Consider the following 26460-nt stretch of genomic DNA (forward strand, 5'->3'; position numbering starts at 1 on the left):
AAAAAAAAAAAAAAAAAAAAAAAAAAAAAAAAAAAAAAAAAAAAAAGAAGGAGAAACTGCACTTTTCCCCCTGACGTATTGACTAATTTGGGCAGACTGGTGACTACTGCCTGGGTGATCTGTGGAAAATTCTTTGAACAAGTAGAGGAACTGCAAGATATGCAGCATTAAAAGCCAAATGTGCTGGAAAGACCCACAATCAATCCATCCCTGTGACACGGCACTGCAGGACATGCCAGCCAGTTAACTTACAAAAAAAAAAAATATATATCTAAACTCAGGATGCCGACCTACATTTCTCATCAGTAAAGCAGAACAGGATCAAAGGAATTCAGTTACAGCACAGACCTCCCAGGCAAGGTGGCAAGACCCAACCCTGGCCAGTGGGGACAGGTTGACTCTGCAGCGAGGTTTTCCACCTCAGTCGTGCACAGAAACACCCTTTAGTATCGGCTCTCTATCAAACCACATTGTTCCCACCCCTTCCTACAAGCATCCTTCCCTGATGGCCATCGGTTACCAGAGCTGTCAGAAACACATGGAAATCCAGCTGCAGCTTTGCAGGCAGGAGCGGATGCAGGCACTGAGCTGCAAAGGGATGAGGCAGCTTGAACACACATTTTCTCAGGCAACCCAGCACTCTCTATGGACATATTAAAAATAACTCAAGGAAATACTACATTTTTTGGGTAACAGTTTCCTATCTTCCTCCAAAGCATTTCATATTCTGCACATTGCAACTCTCTAAACCTATTTCTGATGCCAAAAGCACTGCTGGAAGCTAGTTTCCTCCAGGTTTTAGTGGTATATATTCAGTGCCTGAATCTTCAGCAGAAAGAAAAATTCATTATACTGAAAGTGAGCATGAATTTCAGTGCTGAAATTCAGCTTTGCTCTGTACATTGTTTATAAGCTCCCATAAATTTTCAGTCTGATCCTTCAGGTGACTAAAGAAAAAAAAAACCAAAAAAAACCACCAAAGAATAAATCATTGTGCATGGGGCTTTTTGTTTAACTTTTCTTGCCCCTCAGAAAAAGCGTATCACTTTCCCTTTTAATTGCATTCAGCTCTCCTTGGAATACTTAACACAGCTACAAGCTGTGACTTTCAGTAAATGGCATCCCCCTCTAATTGCAATGGCTTGAGAGCTGTAACAGTGTGGTAAAACATGAAACAGTCAGGAATTCCAGGTACAGTTTTGTGGGAATCCTCTCTACTCTTCTGTTGCCACAGTGTACTAGTCTCTTCTGTCTCGAGCAGTGTGAGCACAGTCACTAAGACTCATGTACTGCCTGGTCTTCCTGTGCCCCCAGAATTCACAGTGGCTCCATCTCACTAAAAATCAAGACACAAAAGCCTCCAGTACCATCACAGGTAAAACTCTTTCCCTCTGCACTACTATTTTTTCAACTTGAAACAAAGTTTAGAGCACCCTGCTGCTTTAGAGAAGAGGGGCAAAAGAGCTAAGATGTTCAGTTCTTAGTGTCTTGGGGATCTGGGGGCATCCTGTCACTGAGCAAAGGAAGGCATGGCATGACTGCTCTCATACCTCACAGCTCCTTGTCGCCTACAAACCCGTGGATACCACATTCTTATTCAGAAGTCAAAGCTCCATCCAGAACTTTTCAGAACTTCTCTTTGGCAGGTTCAATATTTGGATCATCTATAGGTTTAGAGTGGAAACAAATCTCTATTTCCCTTGGTATGAATATTCAGCTTCTCAAGAGTTCATGCCAGTGAAGTTGTCCCTGGGTGTCACAGGACATCCTGTGCGCTCAGACACAAACTGGGAGACACAGGCTGCAAATCAAAGTGCTTGAGACTGTCAGGCTTCCACTGGTAGAACGACAAAGCACAACTGAGAAATGTTTAACTCATCTGCTATGTGGGATTACACAAGATGTCAAGACCTTTCCCGAAAGTATGCCACCTAGTGAATAGTTTTGATTTCCCAACCATCTCCCTGGGTATTATTTAGGGAAGCAGCCATTTATAGTTTACACAGTTGTGGTCTTCCTAGTCAAACCAAAGTCCCAGGAGGAAACTCAGGTTTTTTCCATCACTCTCCTACTGTAGAGCTAAGGAAAACATGGAGACTATGCCCAGGTTATATATTAAATCTAAGTCTCAACCTGTATTTAAACATCTGGACCATGAACACCCAATCCTGTCACAGATGGCAGAGGCCAGGTTGGCTTCCCAGCAGGCACCTGGAGTGAAAAATGGGATGCTACACACAGCAAGAGGCACTTTTTCTTCCACATCTCAGCAACATACCCCTCCAGAAAAACAAAGGGGAGGAGGAAGAGAGATGGGGGTTCCAATACCTCTCCTCCCTCCCAACTAATGTGGCTGAAAAGCAGCCGCAGAGCATGGCTTTAGTTATCCCAGTGTTAACTGGACAAACAAGCTAACTCAGTTAACCTGCCAGCAGGGTCTAAGTGTAGACCCCCCCCTGCAGTTCATGACTAAGTGCCAGCTACTTCTCATTCCTCACTTCCCACTGTGGCTGCCTGGATCAGATCCCCACAGGCTGAGACAGTGCCAGTGGGGGAGTTTCACCAGAGGAAGGGAAAAGATTGATGTTCACAGCCCAGCCGTGGTGTGCCACTTACCAGTTCAGGGGCAGGCTCTCGGCACTCGCCTTGGTGGTTTAACGTGATGAAGTTTGAAGCTCTCCTGCAAAGGGAGGACAAGACATGGCTCATTATTCACTTGCATGCCACAGCTCTCTGCCATCAGCATGACAGTCCTCTGTGGACTCCTTAATGCTTTGATGCTACTTCCAATGTGGTGGCATTTATTACTCCCCAAACAATCTGGGATTGGGCAGAAAGGGAATAGGGGACCCTGGCAACTTGTGTATCTTAATTAGCTGTCATCAGATTAATCTCAGGCATTTTGATCTATGTTTGCTTAACAGCAAAGCACCGAGGACACACTTGATAGTGAGTCATGATGTATCAAAACAAACACTGTTCCGCAAAAGACACTCGGGAATGGTGGATGGCCCTGTATTAGTGAAATCTCTCCGCCTACTCACATGGCAGCTGAACACAAGTCACATTCATTTTTGTATGTTTTCCCATCAGTGCCGCAGACTGGTTGTGAGGATTCGCTGCAGAAAATCCTTCCACCCTTTACCCCGTGCAGGATTCGATCACAGTCCAGCTGAAGAGACAAAGAAATCACATTTGGTGCTGGTTCATTTGCAAGAGCCTTTACATGACTTAAAAGTGCTCATAAACCAAGCCCTGCGTGGGGCCCCTCTGCCCTCTAGCATGTCCATCACACCTCCAGCCAGGGCTTGGAAAGAGATTGTGTCTCTTGTTGGACCAGCCAGTCAAGCTTTTGGGAACAGAGGCCTCACGCCCCACTCATCTGATCCACCTCGACACCACGGTCTTGGGCGGGTTTATTCCTCTCACTGTGAATCCACAAGAAGGCAAACTTCTGCTACCTGTTCCTAGTCCTCCTTATCAGGGCTTTGATGCCATTTCATCTCCAAGAATGAAGACGAAACCCGTTGGCCAAAATTAAGGGAAGACGTCTCCAGCAGACTGGCGCTGCCCGAGGGCGGTGCGACACGCAGCACAACTTCTGCCGCCCACTGCGTCGACAGACACGAGCATATCTGAGCAGCTATGACTAATGAGGGGTGCCCTCTTGTTTCCTCTCGAGCATGGCAACAGGAACATTTAGGCACAGTTTTCCTTACAAACCACACGTGGCACAGCCAGGACAAACTCACAGCACCAAGGAGTGACCTCTGGAGACCCCAAAAAAGCCTCTCACGCCCTACCAGCAGAGCGGGGCGAGTGTTTGCAGAGTCATAGCAGATTTCCAACAGCAGAGGTCAGGGATAGCACAGCCTGTTCCCTGGCACATATAGCCCCTTCCTCAGCTCCGCCACCCACCGCTGCTCCAGGCATTGAGAAAAGACCGAGACAAAAAAGTGACTAATGGGCTCCCAACCCCACCTCCAGGTGCTACAAAATATGTTGCAACGACTGCAAATGGTACAGTGGGACTGAGAGGGCATTCCACTTCCCATTCCACCTTGAGATGCAGTATTTAGCACAGAAATGATGTTTTATCAATAGCCCTATAGGGTAGGAAGCACTACAGGGAAGGAAGATTTCATGCCAGGTGCTGTAGGGGGGTTTCTGTGATCTTGGGGTGCTGTGATAGCACTTGCTAGTTAAACATCACTTGCTAATTTCAGTAATGTGCTGCTTCCTCCCTCATCTGGGTAATTATTGGTGATGTGAAAGCAGACAATGCTGACCTTTGCAATCCTCTGCTCAGTGCCTTCCTACGCACCAGACGTCTCTGCCTGCACCTCTGCCCAGGACAGGCGGCCACCACACCAGCACCCCCACACATCACAGGTGCCAGCAGCCAGTGCCACCACTCCTTTGGCTCTGGAGAACTGTGTGACAAAACCCACAGGTGGCCCTGGAAAGAGGAGGGGAGCAGATCTGCTCTCTGAATCACCTCTCGTCCGTCAGGCTCATCAGCATCCACTCCCCCTCCAGTGCTACCAGGAAATACCACTAAGCCCTGAAGCAGACTGGCCTTATTACACCTAATGCTTCCTCTGGAATGCATCAAAATTGCCGTACCTGAACTATCTACTTGGTTTTTAACTTAAATATCCCTTTTCTAAAAGCAGTCAGTGACAGAGGCTTCAGGGAAAATTACGGAAATTGGTAGTAAGGTCTCTCCACCATAGAAATACACTTCCTATCCCTTCCAAAATGTTATTTAAATTACTGTATGGAAATGCTGGAGGAATTAAAACATCAGGTAAATTTTTTTTAACCATCCTACCTCTTGACAACACCCTGTGACAGTGAGATCCACAGTTTAGTCACCCTTTTTACAGTAACTTATTTTCTCTTATTAGTTCATATTTTCCACTTTTAGCTTTGCTGGAACTATTCCATTTTCTTTCATGAGAAGGGAGAGCAGACACCCCCACCTTCCTCCCACATTATTCCATACACACTTGTCATCTACCGCTCAGTGCTTCCCCCTTTAGCACTCCCTTCTCCTGCCAATCTTGTCCTCATCCCCTGGTCAGCTCCATCACCCTGTTCTGGCCATGGCCTTTATCTCAGCACCTTCACAATATGAAGGAGGTGAGGGGGGGAGGTGACACTTTCAACCCTGTTTGGTTACATATGGGGCAGGCATCCAGCCTGAGTTCAAAACCAGCACCCCCACAGCTGATGTACTCCCATAAGGAGCCAAGCCCTTCCCTCTGCTTAGTGCCGGGTGATACAGGGGCTGGCATCGCAGTACAGACACTTTCACTCATTCAAACCCTTCCAAGGACACAGGGCCAAGTGAGAAGCTTTAGGGTTACAGCAAGAACAGAAGTATCTGCTGGGAAAGGAGCAGGGGGGGCTCAGCACTGGCAGAGAAGCCCCCTGTGGGAGAGGTCCCCATTTCTGCCCATACAGCTGCCATCCAAGCTGCAGGAGGTGGCTTTACCATCTGGGACTCGTCGGTGTCTCTGCTCTGTGACTTGCGGCCAGGTGACCGGTCGCAGTTCCTGCCACGCTGAGCTTTGTTTCGTTGTGGGCTGGCAGAGAGAACAAAGATACTGTTCATCACACCACCCTCCCAAACAGGGGGAGCACAGTGCAAACCCACCCTCCCCACAGACCCCCACAGCTCTGAGAGCTGTTTGCACTATGACATCCACCTGCTCACGGGGATAGGAGAGGGCGAGAAGCACCCCCAGCCACATTCTATCAGGGAGGCAACCAACAGCAGGACAACCTTGTCCTGTGCCCAAGCCAAGTGTGCCACCACCCCAGGGCTCTGCACCCCCGTGTCTGCTGGCATCACTTGGTGCAAGGGGGATTGAGGAATTGCACCAGCCAAAAGCAAGAAATCTCAGTGTTCCCCAGAAAAGGCTCTGAAAGAGCAGCAGCTGAGTCCTGCTCAGGTCTAGCAGCTACAAAACAAACAGGAGTGCCTGACCAGTGCCCAGAAAGCACGTGATGCACCAGGCACTACCTCTGAGCCAGGGGATGAGGACGAGCCAGGGCCAGGCACACATGGATGCACTGCCAGGATTTGTTGGACAAAGTGTCCTGAGAGGGATTCTGAGCACAGCAATCACTGGTGCTTAGTCCACAAAGTCAAGGCCAAAAAGTAGCAAGGCTTGCATGAGAAACATGCCCCACCATGTCTCTTTCCCATCACTGGCTTAGCCAGTGCAAAGACATGCTGTACTGAGCACCAAACAGAACAACATGGACTTCTCCATCACAGACAGTGTTGCTTATGTGCTGCCAAAACATTCCTGCTCCAATAAACCTCCTGACCATCCCTTGGAAAGCTCATGTAGGTGGAAGGGGGCAGAAACCAGTGCCAGGGTTTGTGTTATGTGCAGAAGGACATGCTGCCAATCCAGGTGCTGCTGAACTCACCCTCGGCCCGCTGAGAAGGGACGTCTGTCATTTACCCCCTGCCGTGAACCACCACAGTTCTTCTGCAAAAGTGAAGAGTCACATTCAATAACCACAGAAACAACTCTTATACAACTGGAGAAGTAGCAAAGCTAAAGCAGCTCCTGCCCTCCCCCCCTCCTCCTCCCAGACCCAGAGAATTACAGGGCTGATCTTAGAGAACCAGCCTCGATACGCTCCAGTCCCACCAAATGTTGTCATCCAATTGCTTACAGGATTATGAGGAATCTGAATCTGTCTTTTATCTCTCATACAGCATCACTGGGAAAGTGAGGGGCTGTTCTTTCAGGTCCAAATATGTCCAGTTTATATGCTCACATCCAGGTCCATCCCACAAATGAGTGAGGCTTTGCAGTATAATCTGCATCTCCCCCAACATTCACTGGCTACAGCATCCTAAGCACCCTGATTACCCCCAAGCTGGCCACAGGCAGTCCCTGGCCACCCAGATCCCACAGACTCTTTCTCTGAGCTCAGCAAAGGCTCCAAGCTCATTCTCACCTGGTTTGTCCTCTCTGAAGTGGGTAATCTGTTACGCTGGCCAGTTCCACCAGACTGACCTCCTCTTTGAGCTTCCTTTTTGCTGGAAGAAGGGAAGAGGAGAAAAAAAGATAGTGCTATGGCAGCGTGAGTGCCACCAGCACCCAGGGCTGCCCTGTAAGCCAGCATCATGCCATTAGGCACCACCTCCCCATCCACAGTCCCTGTTCCTGGTGGTCCTGTTCCTAATTCCCACCTCTAAGCCTTCTCCCTTCTCCTCACCATTCCCACTGTATGCTACATCCTGGATCCAGGTGGCTGCTTTCATATCAGGGCTGCTTCTGCATATGCTCTATGGGAGTAGAGAGAGAGCATCTGGAAGGCAAAGTACACGCATGGGAAACTCCTCAGGGGCTGCCCATGCCCAACAGTCCCCTGGGAAAGAGATGCTCTCTGTTAAACTTGCTTCTCCTCCTCTACTCCACGCTGCTTCTCACCTGCCCCTGGGCCCTTAGCGCTGAAAGGGAAGTAGGAAAACGGACAATGGCTGGAGCCCTACTGTCAGAGCATCTCTTGGAGGGCCACTGGGAGTGAGGACTCTCCCAGGCATTGCCCAGATGCAGCTTCACAAGTAAAAGCTGCAGTTTTGCAGCTGGAGGTTTTCCCCCGTTGCTGTTGTGGCTCAGAGGAAGCTGTACTCACAACTTGTCGGCACACATGAGACATTTGTTGGTGTGCTGCTTGCCAGAGGCATCCCGGACAGGGTCATTCTCCCTCGTGCAGGACAGTCGTCCACCAGCTTCAAACTGGGAGCGAAACTCGCTGCAGTCGTCCTGCAGAAGGAGGGCAGCGGGTTAGGGCACCCTGTCCTCCTTGTCTTATCGACCTGGCCCTTAGGAACTTGGGGTTCCCTGCCAGGAAAGCATTGAACCATCACAAATACATCCCGGGAGAATCCGGGTGGGGGTGAGAGAAGAGGGTGTGCAGCGCCAGCCACTTAGCATATAAACAGAGGAGTGAGTCAGAAAAATTCCAGATCCTTCTGCCTGCAAAGCACGTGTTGGGGAGTTTTCTAGTACGGTCCAACTAATTATTATTCTCCTCATTGGGCTATCCAAAGCATGCCAGTGATGTGACCAATACGGTAATAAGTCACTCCCTCTTCTCCCAACATCCTTAATACATAGCTACAGCCTTTTCCCAGATAGTAGCTCAGATAATTTTCTTTACAAAGAGAGTACTGTCCTCCAAACCAGTCACACTTTGGGATCAAACTCAATAAAGAAGAAGCAGTTAAAACATAAAAGCACAATGCAAACATACTTAATAGTCCACGGGCAGAGGCAGTTTGTTTGGAGAGTGGATCATTAATTTGTTCCTTGTTCAGAATTGCTGCAGAGAAACTGTGTTAACTTGCCCTGTTACGTAACATGGATGGAAACATTCGGCCTCCTTAATTTCAACTATTTCATACATTGCAATAGCCAGTTTCAAACAGCAAGTACAGAGGATAAGTAACTGAATTTCACTTACTCTTTTCTTTTTGCAAAAAAGGTTTTAACACTTGCAATTTCCTGCCCTTTTTGTGCACAGGATTTTTGATAGCTTGCAAGAAGGTCCTTAGCAGGTCACTGACCTCATCCTTGGCTTTACTCAGAAGTTTATAGCACCTCGTCCTCTCTGCCAGCAGATTTCCACCATGCTGTTCCTCATCCCATCCAGAGCACCTCAGTCTCCATCTCCTCAGCTTTCCCATGGAACTAACACTGGCAAACCACTCTGAGTGCAAAACCTAGAGCCACAAGTTTTCCTAGAGCCACACTAGCCATGGGTAGGAGAGGTGACCTGGTGCAGGATGAGCCTGCTCCTGCTGTGCTCAGCAGTCACAGTGCATTACTCCCACCTAAAATAAGTACTGCACCCGCTTCAGAGGGTCTCCCTGAGATCCTCGCTGCTGCTTCCCCACCACCAGCATGTCCTCACACCCCTGAGCAGTTTAGGCAATGCTTTCTCTCCATGACTAGCCCAGGAAAGCTCTCCCAGCCCCTCTTTGTCTTGTTCCCTGAGGCCAGCCCAGCTCAGCAGCCCAGTCTTCTGCCTCCAAGACAAATCTGCCTTCCCCAACAGCCTCTCTCAAATGCTCTCCCTTTGAACCAGCATTTCTGGAGCCCTGTTAACTTCCCAACCTCCGCTGCAAAAATCTCACTGAGCACATCCGAGTTGCTCACTTGCCTTTTTCGCAGCTTGTCGCATCCCTGACCCACTAATAAATGCAGGGCTTTCTTATCCTCTGTCACTTTTAACCAATGAGTATGAATTCTTGTTAATCACTGACTGTGTGATCTTGCAGTGCCATTACATTTTATCTTGTTTCTATTACTCCAGGCCTCAGCGCTATCCAATTAGTCTTGAGTGATCTGCTGATCCTCTTCTGCTGATACTGCCTCCCAGCTTTACCATAAGCAAATTTCACTTATACTTCTATTTTTTGGTGCCAAAGTCGTTAGAAAAACACTAAAACAGGATTATCCCCAAGACTTAGGCTTAAGGGGACCACACCAGAATCAAAAACTAAGGGTTGGAAAGTGACTATTTTCCACCCTTACAGAGCTGTTTTTTCTAGCAAAGCATCAGGACACAGGGACATGGTGGCTGCAGCATGCCAGGGAAAAGCTGGTGAATGGCAGCTCCATGAGAACAAGGTTTCCAACAAAAAAAAAGCTAAAAATGAACCACAGATCCGGAGATAACACAAAGTTGAACTTTCCTCCCAGAACACAATGATCTCTTAAGATGCGCAGAATTCAGATTTAGTTTTCCACACATTTCTCTTTTTTACCTAATTAGCACCATCAGCAGCACTGACATCTCCACCTTCAAGCCAGGATTCAGGACAGCACAGCACAGCTGGTTTTCTACTTTGTTGGGGTTTGCCTGTACTTAGATCCACAGGTCAGTGGGACAGACTATGACGTTCAGGCACAAGTTGTTTACTTGAGGGATTCATGAGCATGAATAATAAATAGGGAGGGAAAGGAAAGTGGATCTCAAAATTAAGTCAGAGGAGACCAAGCAACTGAGTAGAATAACATTGCTTTTTGTCTGTCTTGGGTGGAAATCCAATAAAGTTCTATATTGACCTGCCTAATACTTTAATCTCACCTTATCTTTTCCTTGTCTGTTTTTAGATAACTTCCGCTCATTCTCCCTTTTGCTGGAAGAGAAGGAAGATGAGAAAGTGAATACCAGGGTGCTCCAGGGAGGAGAGGTTTTCCCCTTCATCAGCTGGCAGGAGGGGCAAGTGATTTTTTTTTTTTTTTTTTTTGGTTACTCACAACTTCTCTGCACACATGATGCACTTATTGCTGTGTTGCTTCCCAGAGGCATCCCGGACAGGGTCATTTTCTCTGGTGCAGGAAAGTTTCCCTTTCTTGAACAGATCCCGAAACTCCCGACAGTCATCCTGTGCAAACGCCAAAAGCATGGGTTGACATGGATATGCTGACAGAGACGCATCTACCACAAATCCACAAAGGATTATTCCCCCACTGAAATACATTTCTAACACTATTTTATTTCCTTGAGGCGTAACTCAGTGGAAAACCATAATATGCAGCATAAAACAAATAAATCAGTATGTTTAGATGAGCAGATCTGTCTTTTACATCCAGGGTAGCCTTATTTCTATTGCTAATAGAAAAGAAGTGCAAGAGCCTGCCCAAAGGACCTAAGTTCTACTCTAAGTATAAAATCTACAATTTCAGTGAATTTTAAATGAGAAAGTCAGTTTTCCCATCTCTCGTGAGAGAACATACTACCAAGAATTTTAAAATTCATGCACAGTAAAAAGATGAAGCTGCAGGCATAAAGAAGTATAATCCTTGCTCATCTTACATTCCCAGGTACATGAGAGTAAGAACGTGGGTGTTTTTACCTTCCACTTAACATGATGGTATGTGTTAATTGAACCCAAGCACTCTATTTCACAAAAGGCTTTTGTAGCAAAACCTGCTTAAGCATTTCAGCCTGGCCTTTACTTTCCTCTGAACAGCTTTCCTATAACTTTCAGGGCAGTTCTGCAGCATAAGAAACCCAGGGTACATATGAAGTCTTTAGGTTCGTTTATGCAGCACTTACAACCTTATCTGCCATGTGATCTGTAATACATTTTCCCCTTCACACTGTGTAGAGGAGATGGTTTGATAACTTATCCCAGCTCTGCAGATGGGGAAGTCAAGCCTAGAAAATTACTTGCCAAAAGCCAGACAGAAAATCTATGGCTTAACAAAGAAATTCAGTGTAGGTCTCTTCCTGACGCTGTAAAACTGTCCGTCTGCCTTCAGGACCACACTTTGGCAAGTCAGGTGTTTAAAAAAAGATCTCCCTTAGGACAACTATGCTTTACAAAGCCTTTAATTTACCCAGACACACAAGAGCTAGAAAGCTACCCTGCTTAACCAGATGTAAAAAATAAATAAATAAATCACCACAACCAATTCACTCCTACCCAGAATAAAAATCCAAGGCTAAAAAGACAGCTCCCTCCAATAAAGGCTTGCTATCTAGAAAAACAGCTATGGGTAAAAGAAACCAGCCAGGTGCATCGACAAGATAAACAAGGGACAATTAGAGCCGGCCTGTTCCCACACCCTGCCCTAGTCAGAGCTCACATGCGCCAACCTTGCTATTAATTATTTGCTAGATACCAATGGCGTGCCTTATAAACAGGCAGGTATCCTCCTTGGCGTGTACTCTGGGTCAGGCACAGACCGTATGTGCCGTGTTAGTAATTGCCCGATTGGGACGAGATTGCCTGGGAGGAGCCGTGAGGAGTTTTGGTTTCTTTTATGCTGGTGGATGGCACAAAGCCTCACACTCCCCCGGACCCTCTTCCCACGGCAGAGCACATCTGCCCTGTTCGCATTGCAGGCTCATTGCTGGACCCTTTCCCATCGCCCAAGCCAGGACTGCCCACACGGCAGACAAGGAAGCGCACTCGGGAAGAGGGTCAGAGGCAGGAGAGACAAAGCCACTGCATCATCCTGCTCCCGGTGCGCCAATAAAACTGGCTTTAGCAGTGATGTTTCACCTCACCTTTCCCAAGGAGTTCACATTCCTGTCCGCCTCTCCACCACTCCCTTTGTTTGAGTCTCTTTCCCTGCAAGAAAGGGAGGCGTGAGTGACGGAGCAGCTGCAGTCCTTGGACACAAAGCCAAGATAGGTGGTGATTAAAGGCCAGTCCTGCCAACCCCACCTCCCCATTGCGCAAGGCAGCAGGATGGACCAGCACTGGGTGTTTAGCATCTCTGCACTGGGGGTGCCATCCTTTCCCCCTGCCTAAGATCCAGGTCCCTCGTCCTAATAAACACCATCTACGGAAACAAGAAACTAAATCTGTGTCAGTCTTCACTCTGCATTTGCTCCTCACAGCCCATGGTGAGTCCTCACCATGTGATGAGCTGGAGAGATGGACTGGGTTCACAGGTTTGCTGAAGAGTTACTAACCGGTCTGACTGGCCCAGGACAACACAAAGCCTCCCAAGAGTGGGCTCGTCACAGTGGGAGGAGAGAACATGTTGGATGGGCAGAATGGCCACTGGAGCCAGCAGGCAGCCAATACTCACAGCAGCCTTTGGCACATCATGCACTTGTTGAGGTCTCCTTTGCTATTTGGGCTGCTGAAAGGCTCCTTGGTGGTGGGACAGGAAAACTTCCCACTGCGCAGAAGTGACCAAATTTTCCTGCACTCATTCTGAAAAGCACAGAGGAGAACAGTCAGTAGAGGCTCCCATCAACGATATTGAGAGCAGTTCATTCACATTTAATCCTTTTTGTGTGTGCTACATGCTCTCAAACAGCACCACTTTGCTCACACCAGTCCTGGGGCTGCCACACTCCTGCCCGTCCCTCACCACACACCACACATTACAGGCTGTACTGGGAGCTGTGAGCAGGGCTCTCAACGCAGAGAAGGCAACAAGGAAGTCCAAAACTCATTGCAAGAAACATTAATCACATGAAAAGGAATACAAATTTAAAGAACATATATTTAATTTGCGTACAGATGCAAATTGCTACGTGCTGCAGGGAAGGGTTCTGTGTTACAGTTATTCAAGAGCAGAAAATACAGGCCTAGAAGTACCAGAGAGATGCAAGAGGAATGAACAGACCAGAGTGACTAAAGAGCAATTTAGGTGCAAGACAAGCACAGAAAAGCACAACCCTCTCAGGAAGCAGAGCAGTAATATTACGTGATGCTGCAGCAGCCCTTTGCCTCGTCTGCTGGGTAACTGAAATGCAGACGAGGGAGAAGCAATGAACCATTTAGTTATTTTTGGCTACTCTGTTTTCCAAAAGGATCTTTACCAAGGAGACAAGCTTGCTTGATTAAAACATGAATGGAACTGACTTCTCAGTCATTGAATCAAATTATTTTCTGAGACTCAAAGGACTTGCCTTAATTCTTTTAATTATGAAACTCAGGAATTATCAGAAGCAGGAGTTTCTGCTAGATCAGAAGCTATATTATAAAATATCATTAAAAATATAATTCATGCCATTTCTAACTTCATTTCATGAGATTTCCAGCCCAGGGCTGTTTAAATATGTTCTCAGCATCATGCACCAAGCACACACTGCCAGCTAGAGCCATTACTGTATTACAAAAGTATTGTCTCTAAATATGGAGAGATTCACTGCTTTTTCCACCCCTGAAAAAGCACTATGATGCCTAAGTATAGTCCATCTAAATGACTTTGCTCAGAGCATGCATTAAGCAGGGTAAGTTGACAAAACAAAAGGAGAATCAGAATAGAAAAGGTTGGACTCGCCTTAATCGAAGCTTGGCTGGCAACATCTGCGATAGAAAAACCAACAATGAAACCATACAAAAATCTTTGAAGGGAAATTTTAAAGCAAAAGCATTTAATTAAAATAATGCAGTTTCCTAATCCACCCAAATACCTCTTGATAAAAGCTAATCCAATGCATTATTTTACACTGATAGAAGGGACTGGGCATTAGAGAGTTTCTGGAACATTGCACTTTTTGTCATTCAAATGCAAAAGCACATCCATTTTTTCGTGCCTTTATGCCCTCCTTTACTGTGTTACTTTTCTCAGGCTTAAAATCCAAGGATGGTTCAATAACTGTTTCTCCATTATTCTAGAACCCTGTCTTGGTAGTTGTATCAAACTCACAAAATATTTTTGGCTTTCTTCACCATCACTTAAAACTGGGATATCAGAGCTAGGCCATACCATTCTTGTTTGTCCAAAATGACAAATTCCTTTTCAAGCCCATTCCATTTGCAATACCTCGCACAAATTACTAAATTAATACTGAGTCAGCAGGTGAGTAGCTGATACATATTTCTTTCTACTAAACCACTTAAAGCTCGTATAATATGTTTCATCCTCTTTTACATCATCAGTAGCATCGCAGGGAACCATCAAGAAATCCTCCATTATCTCTTTTTCAATAGAAACAGGCAGTAAATTGAAAGACCATTGCATCAAACATAACTCCTGCTGAAGTCTCTCTATTGTAGCCAAATTATTGCAGCCATATAAAAATGCATTTCTTAGCACGTGTTGACAAGAAATTACCATTTTCCTGAATTTACAAAAAACTGTATTATATTTGTGTTCAAAGTTGGGCTTTTTATGCAAAAATTCAGTCTGTTTGGAAATTGGTATTCTTCCACTTAGACAAATGGGGTTTGGGTTGGTTTGGGTTTTTTTGTTGTTCTTAAGCTGTTAATGCTATTAAAATAGATGCTTTTACCTACCAATAAAACGTCACTATTTTTACACACAAGAGAAAAAGCCGTTATCAAGACGTAACATGAAATCAACACACGTAGTACAGCAAAAAAAAGGGTGACCTTCTGTTATGCCACTATGCTTTTTAAACAACAAGGGCTCTAATCCTTTATCCCACTGCTTTTATGGGATCTCCCAGGCTGCGTCCTCTGCCAGTCCCAGATTCAGCACAGAGAACATCAGAAGTTACTAACCTGAGAAGAAGCAGAAAAATGCCAGAGCAAGGACCACCGAGGCACCTCCTATTTTCATGGTGAGGGTGGCAGCTGTTTGCCTGTGTTGACTCTACTAGTGCATTGCTCAATGAAACCCAAAGAAAGGGCTCAGGTCTGATCACATATATATAGATGACCAGATTCTCCGCCTTCCTTATGACATAATCTTCCCAAGAACCATCATTAGCTGAAAAAACCAGTTTGTTGACACTAAATTCTAATGATCCCATTAACACAATTAATTTCCATAAGGATGGGACATATTTGAGTCACTCCCTGCGTTTTGTCAAGGTAAGAAAATTATAAATAGATCATTTCAGATCCCCCATACAGGAATCCCCAGAGGGATTCTTGCCATCTTTAGGATGGTTCATAAGACAGCAGGTACTCCAGTCAGCACACCACTAATACCCTTTCATATCTCAACAAAATAGCTGAAAGGGTTTTATTTTAATAACGTGGCTCCAGGAGAGACAAGAGGAAGGCCAGGTCACTCAAACCTCTGGAAGTCAGTTTGCTGTTATTAAAGCCCCTCAGTATGAACCTAAGGAGTAAACATCCAGGGAAAGTTGAAAAACATCAAGTCTGAGGCTTTATTGAAATTCTTTAGGCTTGATGCTACAGTTCACAGGGTAGCTGTGTCAATGATAAAACCATACTGCCAGACCCTCACCCTTTCCCTGTTGTCTTCAGAAAAAAATGCAGTGTTATTAGTGAAAGCCTTTCCTCAGCCCAGGTGGGACTTGGCAGACCATATAGAAGCTGCTCTTTGAGGCGCTCACAGAGGTGTGTTGTTATTGGTGCTAAAGGGTCCAGTGAAGCAGCCCTGCTCAGGTCTCTCCCAGAGAAGTGATAAGATGAAGGTAATCATTCTGTGCAGGGTTTCTCAGGAGACTCAAGAGAGGAAAATAAAGATGACATCAAAGTTCTGGAATGTGATTTACGTGGGAAGAAGCTGTGAGCCTTGCTCTCCAGTGAAAAAGAGAAGAATTTGGAGAGAAAAGCCATTTGCAAGGTTTCAAAGAGGATAAATGAGTCAGTGAAGCAGAGCAGAGCGATGAGGGACTTGAGCACAGGCTGTGGCTGTGCAGGGAAGCAGATCAGTACCATCTGAGGAAGAAAACATACTTCTGTATGACATATGTGTTTGGCCAGACAAGCCACCACAGCTCAGTATAAATCCTTGTAATAAACTGCTGCCACACGCTTCTGAGATCAGAACAGTTGTTACTGTTTACAACTGGAGCCAAAGCCAAGCAATTAGAGTCCTACTTTGGTGTGTGGTCATCCTTAACATTTCTCCTCAACTCAAAACGAAATCATGTGCAGGTTCACACAGTGGAGAGTTTGGAACAGAGAAGTAAACTGCCTGAGGTCATACAGATGGCTCATGGCAGATGTGAAGAGCTGTGTGTTGTCCTGAATCACGAGATAATTTCTGTATGCGTATTTGGGTGTGGAATTAGAGGGGAGGCCAACAGGAAGAGAAGAAAACTAAGCTCAAATAGCATTTTTCAGTAAAACCTTGGAAGAACTGGAAGAGAAGAAGCAAGGAAGTGTATAGTAGTTTAGAGGTATTTAGAGCTGGGAAATCTATTTGAAGGACAAAAACAAAAGATGTTATTTGCTACTGAAGTGCCTGTCCATGAGTCAGCCATGAGGTGGGAGGGTTTGGGAAGGGGAAATGCATTTTTAAAACAGGTTTTTGGGTTTTTTCCACATTTTCAACCCTCTAAAAGCTCCATTCCTACAGAGAAGTAAAACACCAAAACCTCTATTCCTACAGAGAAGTGAAACAATTCCCTGATATAAGACAGCTGGCTGATTGCCCTGTTCCTGAAGGAAGCAGAGAGGGTGCCAGATCCAGTCAGACTGGCCAGGTGAGAGCAGCTCCCAACCTGGCAGAGTAGAGAGGGACAAGGAAAAGAAGAGAGAGACCCAGGTCCTGACCCCACACTAGTCCAGTGACCACTCCCATCTCTCTCCCATATTCCCACTACAGCAGCATCCTGTCCACCTATTATACCCACATCAACATGTGGGAAAAGGCCAGAATGGCCCAAACACACTTGGATACCAAAACCAGAACCATATTCAGTAGCAAAACTCTAAGAGGGGAAGGAAAAAAAAAAAAAAAAAGAGAGAGAGAAGGATTTCCATCCTAATTACTACTGCATAACTACAACTTCCAAAAAAAACCAGCAATGGTATGAAATGTGAAGTAAAGGGATGGAGAGAACCCAGCAAAGCCATATGGCTTGAAGGATTTGCTTGTGTGTGCTTAAGTTACACAAACCTGAGCAGAATAATGAGGGATGACAGCAAGAGTGTATTAAGCATAAACCTTGCCTGACTCACTTGATTGCCTGTATTGATCGATTTACACTATATTGATCGATTTACACTATAAAGTCTCAATCCTGCACTGGAATCCAAACAGCCCATTAATTTCCATAGGAATTTGTATTGGAGGATTGGATCTGTAAGAGAGATGATCCTGATGCTTTAGCAATGCATTTAGGATAGCACCTTGCTAATCCTAATTTAAAAAGTTATGCCAGACAGCTGAAGAGCAATATGCCACTGAGAAAAGCAGCTGAGGGAAAGACGAGATATTGCAAAGATTCTTTTGTTCATGGCTCAGTTAAAATTTTGGAAAAGTAAACAGCATATAATGATGCTATCCCTGGTAGGACAGCTCTCACTGGGTCTATTTTTCAGCACATTCTGCTAGAAAAACAGGAATCAGGATAAAAATAATCATGAAGGAGCAACTATAAAAATGCAGGAGAAAATGGGAGCATAACATGAAATTTAGGGAAACTCTCATCTGCTGAAAACCCAAGAGATTATGAGGAGTCCCAGGGACAAAATCCTAAAGCCACCAATCTGGGCCAGCACTGTGGTGGGCAGGACACAGACACAGAGGCCATTCACCTCTTCTCTCTCCAGGGACCCTGAAGGAAGAGAATGGGGAAGGGAGTCCAATAAGCAGCCAAATGATTCACACCCCAATTAGTGATGTACATTACACTCCTTTTCCAATGAAAATTCTCCCATTTTCTGATGTTCCCACATTTCACTCCTTCACAGACTGTGCCTGCACAGGAATGTATCTATGGAGAGATAAAAATAATTGAGATGCCTTGTCCACTCTGGAAGTTGTTTTTCTTCCCATTAATGACATGTTTTGCAGACAGGATCACCTCCTTCCTAATGGGTTTAGCTTCACTTAGGGATATTTTTATCAGGGAAAAACATCTTGGCAGTGTAACTGGTTGGGGGTGGGGGTTGTTTCTTTATTTTGGGGGGTTGGGTTTGCTTTTTTTTTTTCAGAGGGTGCCGGGGGAGAGGGTGGGGTGAGGGTAGAGTGGGTTTGCTTGCGGATTTTTTTGATTGGTTGGGTTTGGGGATTTTTTTTTAAACCATTTCTGCTCCGGTAGCTCTTCACTGTTTGAATGCCAGTTTCCAGCAGGACTTCAGAAACACCCATTTTCAATCAGTTTCTCAGCATTAAGACTTTATATTCAGAGCAAACACCCCCTTGCAGCTCATTTTGGGCTTATCTGCAGTTGCCAAATAAGAAAGACCAAGGGCAGATTATTGTGCTGCTCCACTAACATCAAAGTTAACACGGCCTTATGAGCAGCATCAGCCGAAGTGCCGCCCAGAGAGAAGGTTTGTTCTGCACATCTTGCCTAATGCCTCGGAAAAGGATCCACCTCTGCTGGCAACCACCGCATCAAGATGGTTCCTTGTCCAAGATACCCAGTTATGCACCCACCCTGGGCTACACTGCTGCAAGAGCAGTTATAGGTCTCACCCATCTCTTCTGCGCAGCTTGGGAGGTACCTCATCCACACACATCCCATGGAAGAACAATGTTTATGACACTGGACAAAGCTCTTTGCCCTCATGCCCTTCCATGACCAAAATCCGGGTGCAACAAGCCAGTCAGCCCCAAGCTACTGAAAGTAGGCTTGAGTTTCTGGACTGCAACTGCCACATGCCTCAGAATTCCCCCATTTGTACCTTCTGCTGCTGCAGCTTTCAGGTGAGAACTCCAGGGAAACAAGTTTAGGTCATTTGAAATCCCACTGTCACTAGAGGTACCCACAGTTTGTACCACAGTCTCTTCCCTTCAGGCAGGACAAGCTCCCTGAGTCCAAAGCAGAGCTCCGCCAGTCTGCCCCAGTGGGAAGTCCTTCCCAAGAGGCTGCTCTTGGGAATTCTCACCGTGGTGCCAGGTGTGCAACCTATCTGCTGACTCTTCCCAACTCTTCCCTGGCTGCATCCCTGCAAATGCTGCAGTGGAGGGTGTTAACTCCCAGCATCCTGATGCACTGCTCCCTCTCTGGCAGCTCACCAAGGGGGATGAATTGATCGAGTTCATGAAAGCAATGATGGGAACTTCCCAATTTCATCGACCTCTGAGAATCAGGTGCACAGTGAGTGCTGTGCATCCTAAAGCACAGGAAGCCTCAGCAAAAAGCATTTCAGAAACATGTCCAGAGCTCAGCAGCAGTCTTTACCAAAGAATAAAACAGACTCAAAAAAAACCCCCAGAATTCTGTGTCAAGTGAACTTACTGTAACAAAAGGAAAGAAAGGGGATAAACTTAATTTGGAACAATTGATTTGCAAATCTCTGTGCACTAACAGCATTTAAGAACTTCCCCTAAATCCAGCATCTGCTGCAGCCTCCTCTGGACCCAGTGTCTCTTATATTATGCTCTTCCCTGTCTCCAGGTTTCCTTTCTTGCCAAAATCCACCTTTTCAGTTCTGATGTGAAAGTCACAAAAAGTATCTTGGGTTATGGACTGTCTGACTTGTCACTTGTACATCCTCCAGCACAGAAAGCTCCTGGGTCTCCTTGTCACACCTGCAATGCCATGGCAGCAATTCCCAGCCCCCTGTACTTGAACCAGAGCATCTTTGCAACCCTTCCCAGGCCATGAGCCACCATGACACGTAGCTGACTGTCCTGGACATGCTTTTACCACTGCTGATGTGGCTTGGCAGTGCCAGGGAGGAGGGGGAAATGAATCAGGAAGTGAGCAACAGCAAGAGGTGTAGGTCCGAAAGGCAACTTTGGAAGATCACAATAATAGCATGTAACACATACCGTCTTCAAAGGACTAATGAATCCCTACATGGTTCCCCTATTATTATTTGCATTTCACAGATGGATACATTAGGATGCAGAAGGCTGCATTATCCTCTGGGTCACACCTAATTCAGTCTATTCATCCCTAGTCTTACATTGGAACTCATCCCTGTGGTGAGAGAGATCCTCCCACAAGTCAAAACAACAATGCTATCTCTCAGGCAAACCTGGTACAGGGCTCACTATTGTGTCTGGGGTCTGATTTGCACAGCATACCAGAGTGATTGGTCCTATTGATCTCTCCTGACCTTGAAAACTGATTAATTTATCAATTCTCCTTTCCTCCCATCAGGTTGAGCAGTACGAGTAGCCCTGGCTTACTGCTGGCTCGATTTTTTTTTTTTTTTAATGTACTTTTCCTCTAGATGTGAAATACAAGACAGAAGAACCCAGGGGAGAGATGCATCTGAGTGCCTAACACACCATCCAGTCTCATTCCACCCACCAGTCTCAGTCTGGCTGTCGAAAGGTCCCACCTTCCAGCCAGGAGCTTCCCTGCAGCTCAACAACTTTTGTTCGCAGAAGAATAAAGCTGCCCTGGGAAACAATACTCACTGGGAGAGCAAAACTGCTCCCCAAGCTATAACTGATGCCATGTGGGGTTGGGGATGCTGGAACCAGTCTCTGCATTCAGAGAGAGATCCAGCATCGAAGCAGCAAGCTCTCCCTGCTGACTCTGAGGAAGCAGCCTGCCATTCCTACTGTCAACACTTCCCAGGGCAGTATTTGCTCATTGAAAATTGTGAGGCTAGAGATGGCAGGAGTTGGGTTTTGATCTACAAGGCCTCAGTAAATAACATCTGCATCCATAGCAAAGCACCACAACATCCCACTGGAGCTGCCAAGGACTTTCAGGCTCCGAAGGCCACCAAGATCTGTGCTTTGATAGTCCTTACCAGAGCCAGCTGATTTCACCGCTGGTATAACAGTATTTGTAGCTTAGATAAGGGTAATCAAAATCTCATCATTCAGGGTGTAAACTGATCGCCTGCAGGGGTTAGAAAGGAATTTTACTTCATGTGTAGCATTGCATAACTGCCTGGATTCACTGTGGGTATTCTCCAGCCTCTGCTGAGCACCAGCCGTGGACCACAGTTAGAAGCAAAGCATGACACACCGGCTGGAAACCAGGAGTGGTCATGCAAAAAAACACAGTCCTATTGTTTGGGAACAAAGTAGAAATTTTTCTGACTCTGGCTTCAACTCATACATGGAAATGAAAGACAATGACTGTCACTGGGCTACTGAAACAGCAGAATTTCAAGAGAGGAAGAAAAAATCTGTCCCGAGGTTATTTTCCTGTGGACGGTAACAAGAGTGCCAGGAGAGCACCATGCACAAATGACTATGCTTGAGTGACACTGCCCCATCCTGTGCTGCCCCCAGACTCTGTAAATGCCACTCCAGTGAAGGGTACCAACAACCTGCCCGCCAGAAAGGACTGAGCCCCTCCATGCCACCCAACAACCCTCACCCCCCATCATCCCCACCTGAACAGCAAGTGACAAGAACGCAGTGTTTCTGTCTCTGCAAAATTATTATTTATGTTTTATCAGCAGCAAAGGCTCTACAGTGCTGGAATTGGCCACAGGGTGTGGTGGCCTAAGTGCCAGTACCCATGGCTGCAGTGACAGCAGGAGGCCAAAAGCACGTCCTGTGTGGGCGTTGGTTGCTCTTAGATTATAGTATCACCACGCCCCGCTCTCCTAATTGCTCTGTGAAACTGATCTCTTCCCTATCCCATAACTCATCTGATGGCAGGTGGTTGGAGCCAGAGGGTGATCCCCCCAAGGCACCAGCGGTTCCTCTAGAAGAACCCACAGGAAAAGTAGATCCCAAATTTCCTTACTATGTAGCAGATAACTGAGAATAAGGTATTTCTGTGCATGCACATGATAGAAAGCCAGTGTCATTACTAGAGGCATCTGCTACCATGGATTACAACTGGAAGCCAATGGGGATGGTTTCCAAAGAAAACCACCATCTTTTCACCAAAAAAACCCCACAAACAAACAAACAAAACCCCAAACAAAACAAAAAACAAGACCAACCAACCAACAAACAAAAAAACCCACACCAACTACAACCTAAGGTAAATATATTTTCATGACAACTATGGATTTTCCATAAACCTGATTTTCCAGTAACTAAAGTGATGCTACAAGAAAGCTGGAGAGAGAATCTTTACAAGGGCATGCAGTGATAGAACAAAGGAGAAGTGGCTTTAAACTGAAAGAGCTTAGGTTAGATATTAGGAAGAAATTGTTCACTGTGAGGGTGGCAAGACACTGGGACAGGTTGCCTGGAGAAGTTGTGGCTGCTCCATCCCTGGAAGTGTTCAAGGCCAGGTTGGATGGGGCTTGGAACATCCTGGTCTAGGGAAAGGTGTCCCTGCCCATGGCAGGGAGGTAGAACTGATTGATCTTTTAAGATCCCTTCCAACCCAAACCATTCCATGATTTTGTGGTCTTCTGTTTCTCCTTCCATATCCCCCGAATGTAAGGGAGAGCATACAACTGATATGAATATTTGAATTTAGTCAAACCCCCCTATTTTTAAATTGAAAGCTGCAGAATATCTCCAAGGCACCCATCAGTATTCAGTCACTGTACCACCTTCCCCCAGTGTGCTGGTGATGTGACAGTACCTGGGAAAGAGAAGACTTGTCCTTTTATGTGAAATGTAAAAAGGTTTAAACACATTTCTTTGTGAAAGTGAGGCTCGCTGCCAAACAGCATCATTATATTCAACAGCATCATTCTGGTTGCTGAAGGAATAGTTCAGCCTTAAAGATAATGGCACAGCCCTTGATGCTGCAGAGAGGAATCACCAGAAATGCACTGGGATGTTGAAGAATCACTTCAGGTCTAACACACTTAAAGCATCTCAGTTTAGTCCTCACACACACCAAAACCTAAGTTTCATGCATTCCATATGTAACCCTGGAGTCTGCTCCTCTGTGCTGTGGTCAGGTACTCCAGAGTACATGTGTGCAGACACTAAATTCCTTGCGAGTTTGTACCTGACTTTTTCAGCTAATACACTCACTACTGAACTAATACTCCCTGTGCTTTGGTGGGAGTACTTTTCCAGGCCCTTTCTGGCAGCAGCATTAGGACACCATGACAGATTCCAGCCTTGCATGGTTTCCCCTGCACACAACCATGACACTCATGACACAGAACTGTTATCCCTGCAGCAGGAATGTGCTCACCGTGGGAAGTCCTGAGGCTTGCCTTGTTACATTTAATTACCTGTGGCTTTTGGCTTACATTTAAAAACAATTTCACAAAACACACACTTGCCTGTGCACATATATTCAACTCAATAAGCATCCCATTGCACCTGGATCAGCAGGATAATGGTGGAGATCACTAACAAATGCCTGATGACTGCAGTGGGAATCAACATGTCCACCAGCAGTGATTGATTAGGAAATTAGCTACCAGGAGTGGCATGTGCCAGACAACAGCATCCCAGACCTGAAACAAGGTCAGTGAAATATCTGAATCAGTGCTATTTCAGCTTTTTTAAAGAACATGTAGATCATGGTCCAGCCCTTTTCATCACCACTTAGCGCCTGGCAGAAGGGTAAAACCTCAGATACACAGCAGAGTAGCCCAGCTCCTGTTGTTTGCACCTTGTCCCAAAACATCTGGTGTTTTGGCTGAAAACATGCCACGTGTTTGCCCATGATGGTACAAAACCCACAAAGTAGTCCTTCCCGGTGGATCACTGAGATTTATGGTCCCTTACAGGGCTAGGATTGCATTCACCCTATGTTTCCCAACTGAAAACAAGGCCATAATCCAACATTTGGGCTGCAGGATCAGAGCCTTCTGAATAGGATTTAGTAGATTTGCACAAAGCTTGTATTTGCAACTCTTACGGGAGCTGATTGGGCAGCTGAGAATGCAACACTCCAGCTGTTGCATGTGAGCACATCTGTACAAGAGTGAGCACACTTCGGAGTGTCAACCAAAAAATATTTCCCCTTTACAGCACTGAAACAGAGATCCCAGTGACAGATAGAGCCCTGGGGCTGGGGAGCAAGGACTGAGCTTGAAATTAAGGTATTACCCCTTAATTTCCTTGTAGCAAGGTAGGTCTCTTCCATTTGCAGAGCCCTTTTCCTTTCTGAATCTGCTGCATGAACACTTGATTCTGGTGGCTGCCTCTCCCATCATCCAGCTGCCTTCACTCCAGAGGTTCATCCTTGCGTGAATTCCTGCCTGTCCAGGTCTGTCCTCTCATCACTGGCTCAGGACTAGATGCAGCAGACAACTTCCAGGGCCCAAATGCTATTTTTGCCTTGCATTCATTATGAATGTGTCTGGTCCATGGGCTGTTGGTTGGTGTGTTGACTTGAGGGGACACACTGCCCTGTCAAGCACAGATGGAGATGCCATGGAGCTTGCTTCCAAGGATATAGGACAGATACACCCATGATTCACTCCAGCACTGCACTGTCTCCACAGAGCACAGAAGTGGAAAGGACCTCCTGGGTCATCAAGTTCATCTGCCTGTCATCACCGGTAACCACATCACTAGATCAATTAGAAGCTGTTTGATTGGCCTATCACAGCTAATGGGCTCCTCCATCTGGCAGAGGAATAACAGGATCCAAGGGCTGGGAGCCACAACAAGGCAATGCCAGGCTGGAAACAAGGGGTGACCATTTAACGGTGCCTGGGTCCATTTAGGGAAAGAGCAATCCACATCACCCACAGGTTTTCAGACTAGCTTGAATATTTTGCCAAGATTATTTTGTCCAGGGTCTTTCTGCCCCAAACCCATGAGTCTGGGAATTTCCAGTCAGCTGCTGCATGGTTTGCAAGATGTAACGAAGAAAAGCAGTTATACAAGAACACACTTACTGAAGTTTGGCTGAGGTTTTGGTGGGAGTTTTTCTGTGGGTTTGTTGGCGTTGTTTTTCAGGATTTTAAGGAATTACACCTTCCCTGAGAAACACCCAAAGGAAAAAACAAACTGAAAGAAAAAAAAAGAAAAAGAAAATCACTGCTCTGAGCAAAACAAGAACTAATTCTTAAGAATCCTCTGGCTGCAGCTAACTGGTTTAAATCCCACCCTCAATGCTATGCCCATCACCAGGTTTACAAAAGCACACAGTTAAATGGAATTTATTGTTTGTTTTCATAATAATGGAAAAATACCATATCCATATGCCCTAGGCTTTTTCTCACATGCTTTTGAAGATGCCCTCCTAGAGATTAGACTGACATCTAAGATAATTAACATATCTTCAGGCTGGAGATTTAATTAATAACAAACAAATATGTCTCTCATATTTACTAAAAAGCCTGGGTAATCTCTATTCTAATATTTTCTCCTAATTGAACATGTATACACTGCACCGTGATTATAGTGGTGCTAGGATTCACTTTCTGTTCACTATCAACTCCAGAAAAAAAAGATTACCAAAAAAAAACACCACAAAAGTTGAGGGGAGTTAAAATTTTTTCAGGAAAAATAAGATGTTTTCCTTCATTCTTTAAATTTTCTATACTCCACATTCCACAGAAAACCAAAATATCTCACTTAAATGATGCAAATCACTGCAACGACTGCAAATCATTGCAACATCCCAGACACATACAAAAATAAACATTTTCATTCCATGGAGCTATGTTTCAGGCTTTGTGTGGGATGCTTAGACTATGTGATTTAGTGGAATTACCCAGGATTGACAGCACATTCTACGCAAGGGATCCTGAATTCATGGTGAGAATCTAATGGAGAGGATTTTGAATCCCTAAATGGCAGGACATGAATTCACCTTGCCGCTGAGCAATCAGACAGTTAAATGTTGCTCAGGAGTGGAAGACAACCCTATCATTTCTTGTAGAATATTTGTAGGATCTGTCAAAAAGCAACACACTTGAAATGGTGCAAAAATCCTATAAAAAGAAACAAGTCTAAGCATTTACACCTGACTATGGCACTGTTCAAGGGAACAGCTAACTCTGTCTACCCCTGTTTAGTGGACATCCAAAGGCCTTTTCTAGATGAAGAACTCATGGTTTGGTCCACATGGTAACCACCAATGCAGGATGGAGAGAATAATCTTGAAGGCAACGTTCAGCTAAAGACCAGGACCAACTCAGTAACATGCTCAGAAATGCTTCCCCAAGTGCCCTAAAATTAAATCCAGAGTGTAGTACCTTGAGAACAGGCTTGACTAGGTAGAGCCTATACAGTGAAGATATAAGTGTTAAAGCAAGTGAAAATGGATCAAGGCTACTGGCACAAAAAGAAGGTCCTTTAAACC

At 45.6% G+C, this 26460-nt stretch overlaps 1 protein-coding gene and 1 long non-coding RNA gene across 2 annotated transcripts in view; both read right to left on the reverse strand.

Annotated features, from left to right (window-relative positions):
* LOC114063854 overlaps positions 1-5612 on the reverse strand; it is a 7621-nt gene extending 2009 nt beyond the window's left edge. Inside the window, exons 1-3 of the long non-coding RNA XR_003572621.1 lie at positions 5501-5612; positions 3045-3172; positions 2617-2680 (exon numbers count right to left, since the gene is read on the reverse strand). This is a non-coding gene — a long non-coding RNA (uncharacterized LOC114063854). The remainder of the gene's footprint in view (positions 1-2616; positions 2681-3044; positions 3173-5500) is intronic.
* A 350-nt stretch (positions 5613-5962) lies between these two features.
* Positions 5963-14432, reverse strand: LOC114063847 (serine protease inhibitor Kazal-type 5-like). The gene is made up of 9 exons (XM_027896412.1): positions 14391-14432; positions 12591-12718; positions 12061-12124; positions 10302-10429; positions 10129-10180; positions 7669-7799; positions 6988-7069; positions 6448-6509; positions 5963-5969 (listed from the first exon to the last, which is right to left on the reverse strand). The coding sequence occupies exons 1-9, from the start codon at positions 14430-14432 to the stop codon at positions 5963-5965; spliced, it is 696 nt and encodes a 231-aa protein (XP_027752213.1).
* Between the last annotated feature and the right edge of the window lie 12028 nt (positions 14433-26460).

Source organism: Empidonax traillii, unplaced genomic scaffold (assembly GCF_003031625.1).
Source record: "Empidonax traillii isolate 1590-97213 ecotype Southwest subspecies unplaced genomic scaffold, ASM303162v1 scaffold495:size1017845, whole genome shotgun sequence".
Lineage (NCBI taxonomy): Eukaryota > Metazoa > Chordata > Aves > Passeriformes > Tyrannidae > Empidonax > Empidonax traillii.

Bases quoted from the DNA above. Each gene is read 5' to 3' on its own strand.
- LOC114063847 (XM_027896412.1), bottom strand. From the start codon at position 14,432: ATGGAGGATTTCTTGATGGTTCCCTGCGATGCTACTGATGAT. The intron at 10,430-12,060 runs GTGAGGTGAAAC...GCGTTTGCACAG, and splicing joins ATGTGAACTCCTTGGGAAAG to GATGACTGTCGGGAGTTTCG. The intron at 7,070-7,668 runs GTGAGTACAGCT...CCCTTCTTCCAG, and splicing joins CTCATGTGTGCCGACAAGTT to CAAAAAGGAAGCTCAAAGAG.